The sequence below is a fragment of the Stenella coeruleoalba genome (assembly GCF_951394435.1).
Source record: "Stenella coeruleoalba genome assembly, chromosome: 7".
NCBI lineage: Eukaryota > Metazoa > Chordata > Mammalia > Artiodactyla > Delphinidae > Stenella > Stenella coeruleoalba.
This window is the reverse complement of record NC_137153.1, coordinates 81110695-81125166: the sequence shown is the minus strand read 5'-3', so window position 1 is coordinate 81125166 and position 14472 is coordinate 81110695. Positions and strand designations below refer to the sequence as shown.

Genomic DNA, 14472 nt, shown 5'->3' with positions numbered 1-14472 from the left:
CTCATCCATTCTGCATTAAACTATTTCCCATGCCTAAAATGTTTTTTTTCCCATTCGTACATATCCAAATTCCTACTTCTGTGCTGTAGGGCTTGGCTCAACTACACCTGCCTTTAGTGAAACTTTTCTCACCTGCACAATTGAAGATAATTTTAGTCTCCTCGTGATGCCCACGGGTTACCTCTGTTGTGACACTTGAGAAACAAGCTGAAACTCCCAATTATTTTTTGTTTTTCTTCCTTAGAGGGCTCATTAGGCCGAAGCCATGTGTGAGTTATCTTTTTTGCTCTATAGAAAGCACCAGAGACTGCCCACATAATAGAAGTTCCAAAACAAAGAATTCTGAATGACTGAAAAAGACAGGGAATGCAAGCACGTTACCTGTTCCTTTTTGCACGTTCTGCAGTACGCCACGGCAGGAAACCAGACACACCAGGTGGTAGAGGTTCAGGAGCATAACATTCTTTACCAGCAGAGTGTTTCCTTCCACTACTTACAGGTTTCTTTGTGGCCAAGCCTATGTTTGACAAAGCATGATAAGAAGGAATCAAGATTCACCAAAGGTCTACAGAGGAACTGTCACACGTGTACACTTTGAAAGGAATCAAACAGGCACTTGACAATGGTGCCAAGGCCATTAAAAAGAGGATCTTTTGTAAAAAGGTTTTACATAAGCCAGCATTTTTAAAAAATATAAGTTCTCTACAGTAACAAGTTATTTTAACTAAAACAAAAGTACTGAGATGTGCAGAAATGCAAAAATAAATTTTTAAAAAATCCCAAAGAATGATACATTTTATGTATCATGCAGAAACACTCAAGTTTATTGACTCTTAGAACACCTTTGGCATTTCTGAATCTCCAGGATAGAGAAACACAGATACACACCCATGACTTCTGACAAACAGAATCTTTAGAATTAGACCAAAATTTCAATTTAAGATGAATTTTTCTATGTAAAAACAATAAAAGTTATAAGACTACAAGCGGTAGGTGAGTCAACGTTACCCTCCTATAAGCCTGTCAACATTCACTGCTCATTTGATTTCATATAGAAAACACACAAAAAACAAATGAAACCCACTGGATAAAAGAGTGAAATGTGGAGACATCCTATATTTCAGTAGTAGAGAGTCAAGTATCTTTATATGAAATATTTGGTAGCAAAAACCAGACTTACGTGTTAATATTTTATTTAGAACAAGCCATATATTAAAATTCACATTTAAATATTTAATTTGTATTTACTGAAAACAAACATCATAGGTTAAAATGGTTATATTTATCCTTCAAATCTACTATATTTTATGTTATTTTATTTATTTATTTTAATAGATCTTTATCGGAGTATAACTGCTTCACAATTCTGTGTTAGTTTCTGTTGCACAACAAAGTGAATCAGCCATATGCATACACATGTCCCCATATCCCCTCCCTCTTGAGCCTCCCTCCCACCCTCCCTATCCCACCCCTCTAGGTCATTGCAAAGCACCGAGCTGATCTCCCTGTGCTATGCTGCTGTTTTCTACTATATTTTAGCAGCATTAGGATGGAGTGCAAAATAGAGTGCATGTGGTAATATAGGACAAATATTTCATAGAGTGTAGCTTATTGATAATCACCACATGATCCTGTGTGACTTACATGTCTCTTAAAAATATATAGGAGCTCAGTTCATTTTGTGCTATTCTATTTTGTCTAACTTAATTACCCTCAAAAAAAAATGTTTATATGCATGTGGTTTGTATGTGTATACCCTTCCTTTACTTTCAGAAACTAATGAAAATACATTTGTAATAAAATTTTTTAAAATTACACTTTTCTTGTTAGGAGCTAAAAAAAATTTCTAATAAAAGTTCCCATCTTTTTTTAGGCATACATAATTACAATATAAATGTGACACAATTCACACCATTATTTCACCCCTATACTCACCGGGATCTAACTATATACCCAGTCATTCATTTGGCTTACCTCTATGTCTCCAAATAACTGAGGCAAATACAAAAAAAAGCCCAAGAAATAAAATTACTCTTAAAATAGCTCAATGAGCTCGTATACTTCAGTTACATTTCCACTTTGTTTAATCATGCTAAATAAAAAAAAATTTAATTGTTTTATTCTCATTCCATGATGCCCTATTATATACCACCAGGTACTAATATTATAGAATTCCTAATATGTTTTACATATACATGTTTTATTTATATATATTTTTATTTCTAATATTATAGCAAAAGTCAACTTAGCTGTTTTAAGAATGCTTTACATATGATATAAATTTTTAATAATAATATGTAATTAGTGATATCACAAATCTTCTTTGTATGTACTATTTGATTATTAAAATATCACTGTCTTGAAATAACTGGCAGACAAATCATAAGCTTTTTTTTGATTTAATAAACACTCTTAACAACTTCTATTTAATACACTATTGTCCAAGCAAGTTGATTAATGGAGAATCAAAAACATACACCTTTAAGTAGAAAAAAAAAAGGCTGTACTTATGAAGATGTTTACAATAGTTTATTTTAGGTTATTTCCAATTTTTCACCAATTTAAAAAATTGACCAACTCAATGAAAACTTGTGAATACAACGTGAAAAAGTATAACTATGAATCATAAAATTTAAATTTAATATGAAAAGATAAGAATGGCAAATTATATTTAAGCTATGTGGAATTATGTTTATAGACAACAGGAAGAGAAAATAAAAATGTAAATATTGCTTGATAGGATAATGAGACTAGAGGTGGTCTTTTAAATTTTTCATTCTTATGCTAATACAATACCTTTATAAAACCTAAAAATCTTCAAACAACATGTTTTTTAAAAACTGTGGTAAAATACACAAAACAGAAAATTTATCATTTTAACCATTTTAAAGTGGACAGTTCAGTGATATTAAGTCAACGAATTTTTAAAACTTTCAGATGGCACCTAAATAAAAGATGTGTTGTTGTCCATTGGTGATTTTTAATGTATCTGGTATATAACTAAAGTCACCACAAAACTTTTTTTGGGAAATTGGCAGATCATAAACATAAAAAATTTATTTTGCTTTATATTAAACCTTATTGTTTTACTGTTTCAAAATTCAAATTTACTCACAAGAAAGAGTCAGTTTCATATTAGATTTGGTTTCACAAATGCTGCTCCTGCTATTCATTCTTATCAACAACAAAAAAAGACTATTTGTGACTAAAGATAATATGTTCCAGAAAATAAAAAGTTAAGGTCTCTTAGAAACAATACAAACGTTATCAGTAGAAGTGAATTACACCACATTTATATATTCAGGAGAAATGTGAAACTTATTCCATTGATTGTTAAAGGGTTTTAAAAGCTTTTTATTACATTTGGTAACAAAATTATAGGCTTAGTTGTAAAATCTATCATTTTAGATTTTATGGGCTAACTATCTATGGGTTAACTATGATTTGGAAAATTAAATACACATTACAGTAAGCATTTAGAAAATGTTTTTCTAAAATGTTCCATCTAGGTCAATAAACTTGTCTGTAGAAGTCTTTTATAAGGATAATACATATTTCAAGTTTTTGTTATCATTGAGAGAAACAAGATATTACCTGAATCAAAAATTTAGGTAAGAATTTCTAAGAAAGAAGAAGGGAACAATGGGAAGGTTGGAACTGGGAAGAAATTTTGTTTCTTATAGCGCAAAAGGTAATTCTGCATTAAAAAAAAAAAATCATCCCTCAAAAGCACCACTACTAAAATTATCATCAAAGTGCACCCCAAATTTCAATTGCAAAGTATTAGAAGTAATCATCAACCAGGAAATATTTTCAAAATAATGAACTTTTTATGAAATCCAAACAATAATGTTGGTTAATATTAATATCTCTTTAAATTCATTTATTATATCTACATTCTATAAATTCTCATAAGTATCAAAATAATTATAGTCCTCCTAATATGCATGTGATTAATATTGGCTGTTTTAATTTTAGCACACTGGAAAACATAAGGGGTATAAATTCTAGTAGCATTAAAAACAAGAAAAAGTTACCAATTCTAATAGTAGCTTTTCCTTTTCGACCACTTCCCAAAATTATAGTTCTCTTTTTCTGTCTAGCAGCTTTGGATGGTTCCTTCACAGATGGAGAAGTTATCCACTGGTACTGAGAAATAATAAATATGCCATTTAAGTTCCAGGTAATTTATGAGGGTTTGATCTTAACTGGAAATTAAGATATTTTAAGTTAATAAAAGGTTTTCAATCTGCATTTCTCAGAAACTAAATTAAAGAATCACACAACATTTTCAAAGACAGAAAAGCCATTTGATTTGACTAAAAACTTAGTTTTAAGATGGCAGAAAGTACCTTGATAATTTCCTTTTAAGGAAGAAAGAAAAACAAACCATTAAAGAGAAATTATTCCGAGAGAACTAAAACACATTATATACCTCTGACTTGGCACTCCTTCCATTCTGGAGAACTTTTTTGATAACTGATTTCATCACAGAATGATCTAAAGTAAAATAAATTGAAATTAGAATAATTATTTCCCAATGAGTAGCTATTTCCATTTAAAACCAAAAGCCAACTAATTATTGCGCTTCCCATAAATTTAAATATGAAATCTACATTACGTAATCATACACTTATTTCCCCCTTTGTGTATTCTAATTTCTTCCTCAAAAACCTAAGATGCCATCTTGCAGACTGCCCCCAATGGCTACTATTTTGGCAGCAGCAAAGGACAACTTTAAACATTTTGCATCTAAAGCGGCTTTGGATACCTTTGGATAGAAAGTACAGTCTGAGCATTGTCCAGACACTTAGATACCTAAAGGGCATCTAAGATGTCAAACCAAAGTCCTGATATTCCCTCAAAAGCCGCTCCTCCCATCAGCTCCCTTCTTCTATGTGATACCACCCAGTTGCACACATAATCATCAATGACTTGTCTCCTTGTTACTATTCCCTTCATACCCCACATCTAATCTATCTGCAAGTCTTGTTAGCTACACCCTCAAAACACAACCTGAATTCAACCACTTTTCACTTGCTCCAAACTTCCAGCCTAAGCTAAGCCATAAACATCTCTTATTTGGACCACTGTGATAGTCTCCTAACTGGTCTCCCTGTTTCTCTTCTTTATCCCCCCAAGTCTATTCTCTATACCAGGTCATCTTATTGAGATACTATTTGGATCATGCCTTCTTCCAGTTCAAAACCGTCTACTCATTTAGAAGAATCCACATCTTTACTCTGGCCTTGAAGACTTTACAAGAGCAGACCCCTGGCTAGCTCCTTGACCTCATGTCATACCACACTCTTCTTCACTCAGTACTCTGGCCATGTTGGCCTCCTTGCTTTTCCTTAAATACTCCACCCACCTACATGCCTGCATACGCATTGCCTCCTTGTCCTGGAATGTGCTTACCGCATATCTTCCATGGCTTGCTCCTCTCTTCATTCAGGTCTCCGTTCAAATGCCACTTCTCCAGTGAAGCTGTCCCCTAACAAACCTATCCAATGGAGTCCTACCTGCCCCCCGCCACTCTCCTTACATTAAGATATTTCTGCACTTCCTTCTATCTAAAATTATATTACTTATCTGTTTACTCATTTCTATCTGAACTCCTTCACTAGAATGTAAGCGCCATGAGGGCAAGGCTTTTGTCTGTCTGGTTCACTGCTTTTTCCCTAGTGCCTAAACCCGTACCTGGCACACAGAAGGTATTAAAAATATTGTTAAACTGACAAATGAATAAAGCACTCCTTGCAAGAATTCAGAGGTTGCACAAGAAGGAAATAATGCTCTTGGTGGAAGCAGGCTTAGTATCTAGGTTCACCTCTATTCAGAGTAGAGATAAGAAAAATTTACAAGTATAACTCACTTTAATTGGTAAATTATCTGCTAAAAATGTACAGGAAGTGCAACATTAGAAAAGTACAGTTGACGCTTGAACAACATGGGTTTGAACCTCGCGGGTCCACTGACACACAGATATTTTTCAATAAGTATGTACTATCGTCCTACACGATCCAAGGCTGGTTGAATCCACAGATGTGGAACCACTGACTATAAACTTATACCCAGATTTTCAACTGCTTGGGGGGTGGCATCCCTGACCCCCACGTCGTTCAAGGACCCACTGTATACGATCAGGAAAGTTAAACACATGAAGTTTTAAAAACTGTCAATACGTGAACAAATTCTTTTTGTTTTGCTAGGTGTTAATCAATTAAAAAAAAAAAGTGACCACGTACCGACAAGTGGGTTTTTTCTTATATCCAAAACGACCAGAGTTCTGTTGGTTTCAAGGGCCTTTAGTAAAGCCTTTGCTCCTTCACTGGTGAGGCCACACTGCTGCAGGTCAAGTGCTTTGGATGAAAGACAAAAGGTCACTTGCTAACTCTATACAGATTTGACATATAGACAACTCTCATTTTCTCACGTGTGGAAGAGTCCTGCACAAGACCAGTCATGGCAGGTTTGTAATTTTGGGTATGGAAAAAAACAGAAACGTATACACACACACATAATGCATAATCTAATTTAAAAACCTCTTCTTGGATGTGCAATGATAACCCTGCCTTTAGTGCCAATAAATCATCCAACATATTTTACAATTAAAGAACTGAAGAATAACTGTATATAACCTATGAGCAAAAAACATCACAAAATGAATCTCAGTTCATAATTAGCAAGGGCGGGTGGCATGTAAACCTCACAAGCAAAAACTGGTGGAGCTCAGAAATGCACTGCATTCTTTTGATCATGATCTTGAGCTCCAAATCACACTTGAAACTAGTTAAAAGGGGAAAACAAAATAGAAGAAATGTAACAACTTTTCCATTGTTCTGTTAGTTTTAGAACAAAAAGACAAGTCTAAGAGGATACAAATAATAACAAATTCAAAGAATGTGTGAATAGAGAATACATACTAAAAACCTATCTTGAAAGTATCATGGTCAAGAACTTTCTCAGTAAAAGGTCAGACTAAAACCAGAACAAATGATCATGACTTCTAGTAGTTCTGGGGCTGAACAACCTACTCATTTAAACAAAAGGGATCATCACAAAAGCACAGGTATTAAAAAATATTACATGAAAGGAAACTATCATGAGTCTTTTTTTTAAGTGCTGTGTGTACCATCGCATTAAAATAACTGAAGTCTTTCAACACCCCACGACACCCAGAAATAGCAAGTCAGACATATGGATCTGACAGGATATGATACAACCCTTACAAACTCTCACTACAGAAGAATGGACACACGGTGTAATTAACCAACTAGCCAAATTAATACAAACAGCCAGTAAACCTCTCTAGTAAATCAAATGAATACAAAATAAAATGTGGTTATTCTCCTATCAGATTAAGCCACGATTCTGTAAGAAAAGCCTTTAAAATGTCTATACCCTTTTGATCCAACAACTGTCTTTCTAAGAATTTAACCAAAATAAATAGTCAGAGATATAGGTAAGGATATATATCAGAGTACTATTTGTAACTGAAAGACTGGACATAGCTTATATACAAGAATGGATAAGCTATGTGTACTGTGGCATATTCATATAATGAAACACTGAACAGTCACAAAAAATGATGCAGTAAACGCAAATTTACTGACTTGCTAAAATGCTCATACTAAATTAACTGAAACAAGTTATAAAATTTGGAGTAATCCTACTTGCATAAAAAAGGGAGAGGTACTCATTTTTGTAGTTTTACAGTTTTTTAAAAGTGCTACAAGCCAGTGTTTGTGAGAGGGAGGCTTCACATCCACTGTTGGGGTGGACTACAAATTGGCATAGCATTTCTGGATGGTAAGCTGGCAATGTGTATCAAAAGTCTTAAAAATATGTCACACTTAGTCATTCCACTTCTAGTAACTTATTCTACAGAAGTAATCCCGACGGACACAGAGATGTACATACAACGTATTCACATTGTTTTTGACAGGGAAAAGCAAACTAAATCTAATTGCAAAGAATTGATTAAACTATGGGACATCAATACGATGGAATACTACATGATACATCATTAAGTGAAAAAAGCAGGAATATGAAATAGCAAGTATACTACAATTCTATTTGTGTAATCCCTAAGTGTACAAATATATTTATAGAAAAAAAAAAGACTGAAAGTATATACACCAAAATGAACAGTGATTATGTCTGGGTATTCAGATTATAGGTAATTGTTCTCTTGTTACTCTGTATTTTCTATAAAGGATATATGCAACTCTTAGAGGAAGTTTAAAAGCAAAATAAAAGCTCTCAGAGAAATGAGGCTTTAAGAAAAATCCTATCACAACGTATCATGCCAAAAGCTAAGCACATATAATATTAAAAATTCAATATTTTCAATTTTAGAATTTACCTCTAAGCCATAAATCCTCACTAAGAGATTCTGCAAAAGCACTTGCACCCAGGTCACCAATAAGCGTGTTGCAGTTCAGAGTGATGCGCCTCAAACCAGCCATACAGTCAAGATCAGGTCTCCTGTAACGAAGACTCTCAGCCCAGGTTTCTTCATGCCTTCTGATAGTCTGATACTTCAAAGATTTAATGGGATGAAATTAAGATGCTTGAATAAGGAAACACGGTGTGCCTACTGAGTATGGCTTATTATGTCAGAGATTTACACACACACACATCAAGCATATATGCCAGGAGAATCAACCTGAGAAATTAAACAGTCAGTTCTGCTTTACGAGTCCAGTGACCCAGATTCTAGTCAGTCAGTGATTAGATTCCAGCCACTGGATGACCTGTTCTTGAACACTTACGTAAAGTTGGACAACTCAATTACAGTCCATGAATTATTTTCCTTATCTTCTAAGTCAGGAAATTGGTTCTAAATTCTATCATTGCTGAGGTTCTAAATTTCATCATTCTGTCCTACGGTCTCCAAACACCTAACTGGGCAACCCATAAGAAAACTTTTTAATATGCATCTTATTTATTAACAAATAATATACACGAAGTTCTATACATATAATTTATGTACATTATAAACTACACAGATATTTTTTAAGTGATACAAAGGTAAACAGGTTCTAATATTTTCTTTTCCTAACTCCTAAGGCATTATTTTATTTTTAAAAAAATATTTATTTATTTATTTGGCTGTGCCGGGCCTTTAGTTGCGGCATGCCAGATCTTTTAGTTGTGGCATGTGGGCTCTTAGTTACAGCATGCATGTGGGATCTAGTTCCTTGAGTAGGGATCGAAACCAGGCCTCCTGCATTGGGAGCACAGAGTCTTAACTGCTGGACCGCCAGGGAAGTCCCAGGCATTATTTTAAAAACTATATTTACAAAAATGGATCTCACATGCTCCCTAGGGTATGCACACAAACTTCAGAGGCCTGGACTATGCAGAGCCAGTTTGATGTGCCTTGGGAAAATAATGGTTTGACATTTAACCACAAGTATTGTCTTAAAGACATTCAATTCTTTATATTTATAAAATAAATTTTGGTAACAGGGAACACTGACTTTAAATGAAAAAAGTCTTATTACATTCTTGAAAAAATAAGACTCAAAGTGCCTTTGACACTCTAAAAGGAAAATCATTAGTGTCATTTTTCTATTAACAATAACTTATAAAAGCTACAAGCAGAAATAACAGCAATCACTTACACAGTGCTTAGTATGTGCCAGGCACTATTTATACAAATTAGTTCATTTAAACCTCATAATGAGGCATAGAGGTTAAGTGATTTGTCCATGGTCACTAGCTATGAAATGGGAGAAAGCGAATTTGAACCTAGGCCATTTGGCTTTGGCACCCAAGTTCTTGACTGCTTTCATTCCCAGGGGTCAATGGACTTGCCCTGTATGGGCTCAAAGAATTTTTCAATTTTTAAAATCTAAATTTAAAAATTGCCAGCTTTGTGGGCTATACAGTTTCTGTTGCAACTACTCAACCCCACTGGTGTAGGGTAAAAGTAGCCACAGCTACCATGTAAACAATGGGTGCGACTATGTTCCAAAAAACCTTTCTTTACAAAACCAGGCGACGGGCTGGATCTGGCCCACCAGCCATAGTTTACCTATCCCTGATCTGCACCAGCAAACTATTAAAAAGGCTTCATGTAAAATTATTAAATAACTTTAAGCCTAAATACAGTAATTATAACCACTGTAAAGTTGTTAAGGCATTATTTTAAAAACTGTATTTACAAATTGCTGATGTAGTGATTTTTATTAGTTTATAAACTACATCAGCTAATAAACACTGGATTCATTTAAGTCTTGAAGACTATAATGGCATAGTTTCTGCACAGCATCACAATCAATGTTTTCAGTAACTAAAAATACATGAAAGTATTATTATGTATTATATATTAAATGTCTGATTTCTAAATTTAAGTGGACTATCTTTACTAAATGGTAGAATCCCAAACTGAAAACTGGTCACATTCTTTCAACAAAACTAAAGCTGCACTCACAGGTATCACACAAAAATGAACTGCCATCTGTATCAATATGTTAATGTGCTTCAATCACATATGTTTTCATGAAAGTTTAAACATAAAATCACCTTTAAGATCTTGGCCATGTGATCTGCTCCCTGCCATGTCAGATTACACCCCGTGAAGTTTACTGTCTTAAGAGTGATAGAGTTCTTTATACCTTGACAAATAACTAAAAGGGAAAAAAAAAACCACACACACAGTAAGATGAAGAGCCTATACATTTGTCAATCTTGACTTATTTGCTTTTCTTGAGTCAATTGGAGGTTTATAGCCACATTCTTGAAATCATTAACTACAATCTTCCCAAACAGGTAATTGACGAACCAATACATTCTAAAACTTGTCAGTAACAAAGTGTTATTCCAGTTTACAGCAACAGTTTAATTCTATTTAGATACTAAAACTGAATACACTGAATACTGCAAACTTTATTCCCAACCACTAAAGTACTACATACCTTTTGAGACATAGGAAGAAAAAGAAAAACCTAAAAAGCATAAGACTTTTCCGATTTTCATTTCCAATGATACTTCCCAATCTTGATTATCAATCAACAATTTAAATGTCAACTATAAATCTAGTATTTTATTAGGTGCTATGCAATATACTAGAGCAATAGAAGATAGAGGACCTCAAACACTCTGTTCCCTCAAATTGAAAGGCAGGCTTCCTGACCCCTCCAGACCACTACTGGACACAGGGAACACACACTAATATTTCAGGACCCCAACCAACAGTCACCTGCTTTGTGATTACTTCCATGACACACCCCCGCCAACACCACTGAGTTTGCTGCTCCTATGGGACGTTACAAATATTTCCTATTTTAACACATACCACAGTGCATTATAATTATGATTGCAGATAGATGTTTTAACAATTTAAAGATAATGATGACTTTTTTGCTCTTTACATCTTGCTATTTCCCTTCCCGTAATATTTCTTGAAGAGAAACCATAAAAATATAAACAAACACAAAAAACAGAAAATATACAAAATGTGTGGTTTGTGGCTTAACACAAACTTAAGTAATATTAGTTGTGACAGTATCCAGCATGACAAACTTCCATGGTACAAACGAGAATGGACCAAGGTTTGAGCAGGTACAGGAGACAATCCAGGCATGAACAACAGCAAGAAAAGGTGGACAGGAAGTAACATGGTGTGTAGGAAATCATGAGACCAGTCTGATGGGAAGAGACTTAAACAAGACTGAAACTCACTTTCTAAACCTCCATCTCCAATTGGACAATTCGCAAGACACAGGTGCACCAAAGTGGCCGATTTATTCAATCCCTTTAATGGGGAGAAAAAGTTTAAAATTTTATTGGTTTAGTATGCCCCAAAAGCAACTATCAAATGTTGGCAGGACACAATGAAGGCTTACCTTTGTTAACATAGTTAAGTCTCTCTCTCTCAGAACTAGCCCATTTAGCTCCAGGTTCCTTAGCGCACCCGACGCACTCACACAGCATTTAAGAGCTTTACACAACTGGAAGGTCACATCTTTATTTCTTATCGCAGGAACACGACTTCTGTAAACTTTATTTCTGTCAGAACCTAAAGCAAAATTATTGTAAGATGAGTGATTTAAACCATACATTTTATCATCATTAAAAAGCACCTAAAAAAAAAAAGCATCTGCTCTGTGCTAAGGATTAGAAACGACTCTTGCCCTTAAAGCCTTGATTAAGGAGGGACATGTGTAAACTCAAAATTTCAATCACATGAGATAAAGAAACATAACCTTTATGCACAGAGATTCTTTTGGAGGCAAAAAGTTATATCTAAGTGATGGCTTCATGATAACCCTGAAGTAGAATCTAGAAAGATGAGACTATGCAGAGTTGCAGTAGGAGGTGCATTAACTGCAGAGAGCACCTGTGCAAAGACACTCAAGCCTGACACCTGCTGGGCACTGTAAATACTGCAGGTGGGGATGACTAAAGGCCAGGGGTCCAAGTGTGAGAAGAGACAGAAATTAAAATAGAGATGTTGGCCGAAGCAAGCCTGGGAGAGAGCATGGCTTGCATCCCACAGGTGATGAGGCCTGGGGCTACCACTGGCTGAGTAAGGGTGCCTCCGCTAATTAGAAAAAGGCGCCCCGCTGCTGAAGGACCGATTAGATAAAGGGAGTGATCACAGAAAGCTCCCCTTCCTCAGGGCCAAATAGCCCCATGAGGCTTGGAAGAGCACAGTTCAGACTACACGCCTCTGTGCAGAGCACACGCTGGCGGCTAGGATGCACTAAATCTGTGTGGGCAAGCCATTAGCAGCATTGTTTTAAGCGTATCTTTCTATTGTAGAAGATCACTCAACCCAAGTAGGCAGATGAACTTAGAGGAACTGAGCCCAGGGGCCGCGAAATCACCTAGGAGCTTCTGCCATAGTCCTGGCAAAATGTAATATGGATGAAGAAGCAAATTTAGGAGGAGGCCAAAATCTACAAGCTAGACCCACTGGATGCAAGACATAAAGAAAGTTCAGTGAAGGAGCTCTGAAGAGAATGGGCTCTGCAATAAATTTTTCTTACATTCAATGTAAAATATTAGGCAAAATTAAGTACAGTGGCCTTTACGGTCCCTTCCAGCTATAATTTCTTTTGATTTCTAAGTTAGTACTCTGGTTAAGTAAAGTCCCTTCAGAGGTACAGAACAGTTCCTACACCTGAATGGGATGCAAAGAATAATCTGACTTCTCTTCACCAGGGGATGAGTTGAACTGTCCTTGAAGAAGAGATAACAGATGGTGTGAACCCCAGATCCTAGAAAAGGGCCAGGCAAATGACAAGTATTCAGGTTTTTGAAAACAAATGAACAATCACTTCCTCTCCTAGATCTTCACACCCTTCCTCTGCTGGCTACTTTTTCTCAGCTTATAAACATCCTCAAATATACCCACCTAAAAAACTCTCAGACCTATGATTCTTTGGATCTTCTTGTGGGTAACCTAAGTCTCTCCCATGCCTTCAAACACCTGTCCTCCCAAAAAGCCCAGATCTGTACCTTGGGCCCAGACCCATCTACCAGGCCCCTCTAAAGCACTGAAGATGAAGTAAGATCCTCTCCCCATCCCCAATCCCTTCCTACTGTGCTCTGTATCTCACAAAAAGATGCAGCTGTAAACTGTCACCCACACCTGCTGCCCTCCCTTTTCTAACTGGTCACCAGGCCCCACCCAATCTCTCTCGGATCTCTAAAATCCAGTCCCACCTTTTATAACTTAAGTGGGACCCTTAGATTACAATTCACCCTGCACCCAATCAACTGCCTCCCATACGGAGGTCCGAGTGAGCCTCTAAACCAGAAGTCCATCTCACTGTTCTTTAGTGTTTCCCTCAGCCTTCAGGATAAACATCCAAACTTCTGACAGGACAAACAAGGCCCCTTTCTGTTGGGCCCCACTAGGTTTCCAGTATCAACTCTCATTTCTTTCCCAAACCCTGAGTTCCACTCCTGTACCTTAGTTTTGCCATTTTTTCTTATATTTCTCAAACTTTGACACACACTTCTCCCTCCTACTACCCCAGGAGCTTCTACATATCCTTAGAAAGGATGGCACCTCCTCCAAGAAGCCTACCCTGAACTTTCCCTTCCAAGATTCTGTGCTCTGCAAAGGGGAAAGGTGGGGGGGAAGGATAAATTAGGAATTTGGGATTAACATATACACACGACTATATATAAAATAGGTAATCAACAAGGACCTACTGCATAGCACAGGGAACTCTACTCCATATCCTATAACAACCTGTATGGGAAAAGAATCTGAAAAAGAATGGATATATGTATAACTGAATCACTTTGCTGTACACCTGAAACTAACACAATATTGTAAATCAACTGTCCTCCAATATAAAATAAAAATTAAATTAAAAAAAAGAAAGATTCTGTGCTCTTTAGCACCAGAACTCACTTCTTCCAGAGCACTGACTACTGTGCTTGTGTTTACCTGCCACCCAGTAGAAGGGAAGATTACCTATGGCAGAAGCATGGTCTCCAGCA

General features: G+C 35.9%; 1 protein-coding gene across 5 annotated transcripts in view; it reads right to left on the bottom strand.

Annotated features, from left to right (window-relative positions):
* The window catches only part of CEP78 (centrosomal protein 78), a gene marked incomplete at its 5' end in the record, with an annotated part of 37597 nt that overhangs the window by 21946 nt on the left and 1179 nt on the right, over nucleotides 1-14472 (bottom strand). For all 5 annotated transcript variants that reach the window (XM_079927168.1, XM_079927167.1, XM_079927164.1 and 2 more), the window contains 8 exons: nucleotides 382-517; nucleotides 4038-4149; nucleotides 4436-4500; nucleotides 6249-6362; nucleotides 8369-8543; nucleotides 10537-10640; nucleotides 11695-11767; nucleotides 11859-12031. In XM_079927168.1, coding sequence (XP_079783294.1) covers nucleotides 382-517; nucleotides 4038-4149; nucleotides 4436-4500; nucleotides 6249-6362; nucleotides 8369-8543; nucleotides 10537-10640; nucleotides 11695-11767; nucleotides 11859-11870 — 791 coding nt within the window. The remainder of the gene's footprint in view (nucleotides 1-381; nucleotides 518-4037; nucleotides 4150-4435; nucleotides 4501-6248; nucleotides 6363-8368; nucleotides 8544-10536; nucleotides 10641-11694; nucleotides 11768-11858; nucleotides 12032-14472) is intronic.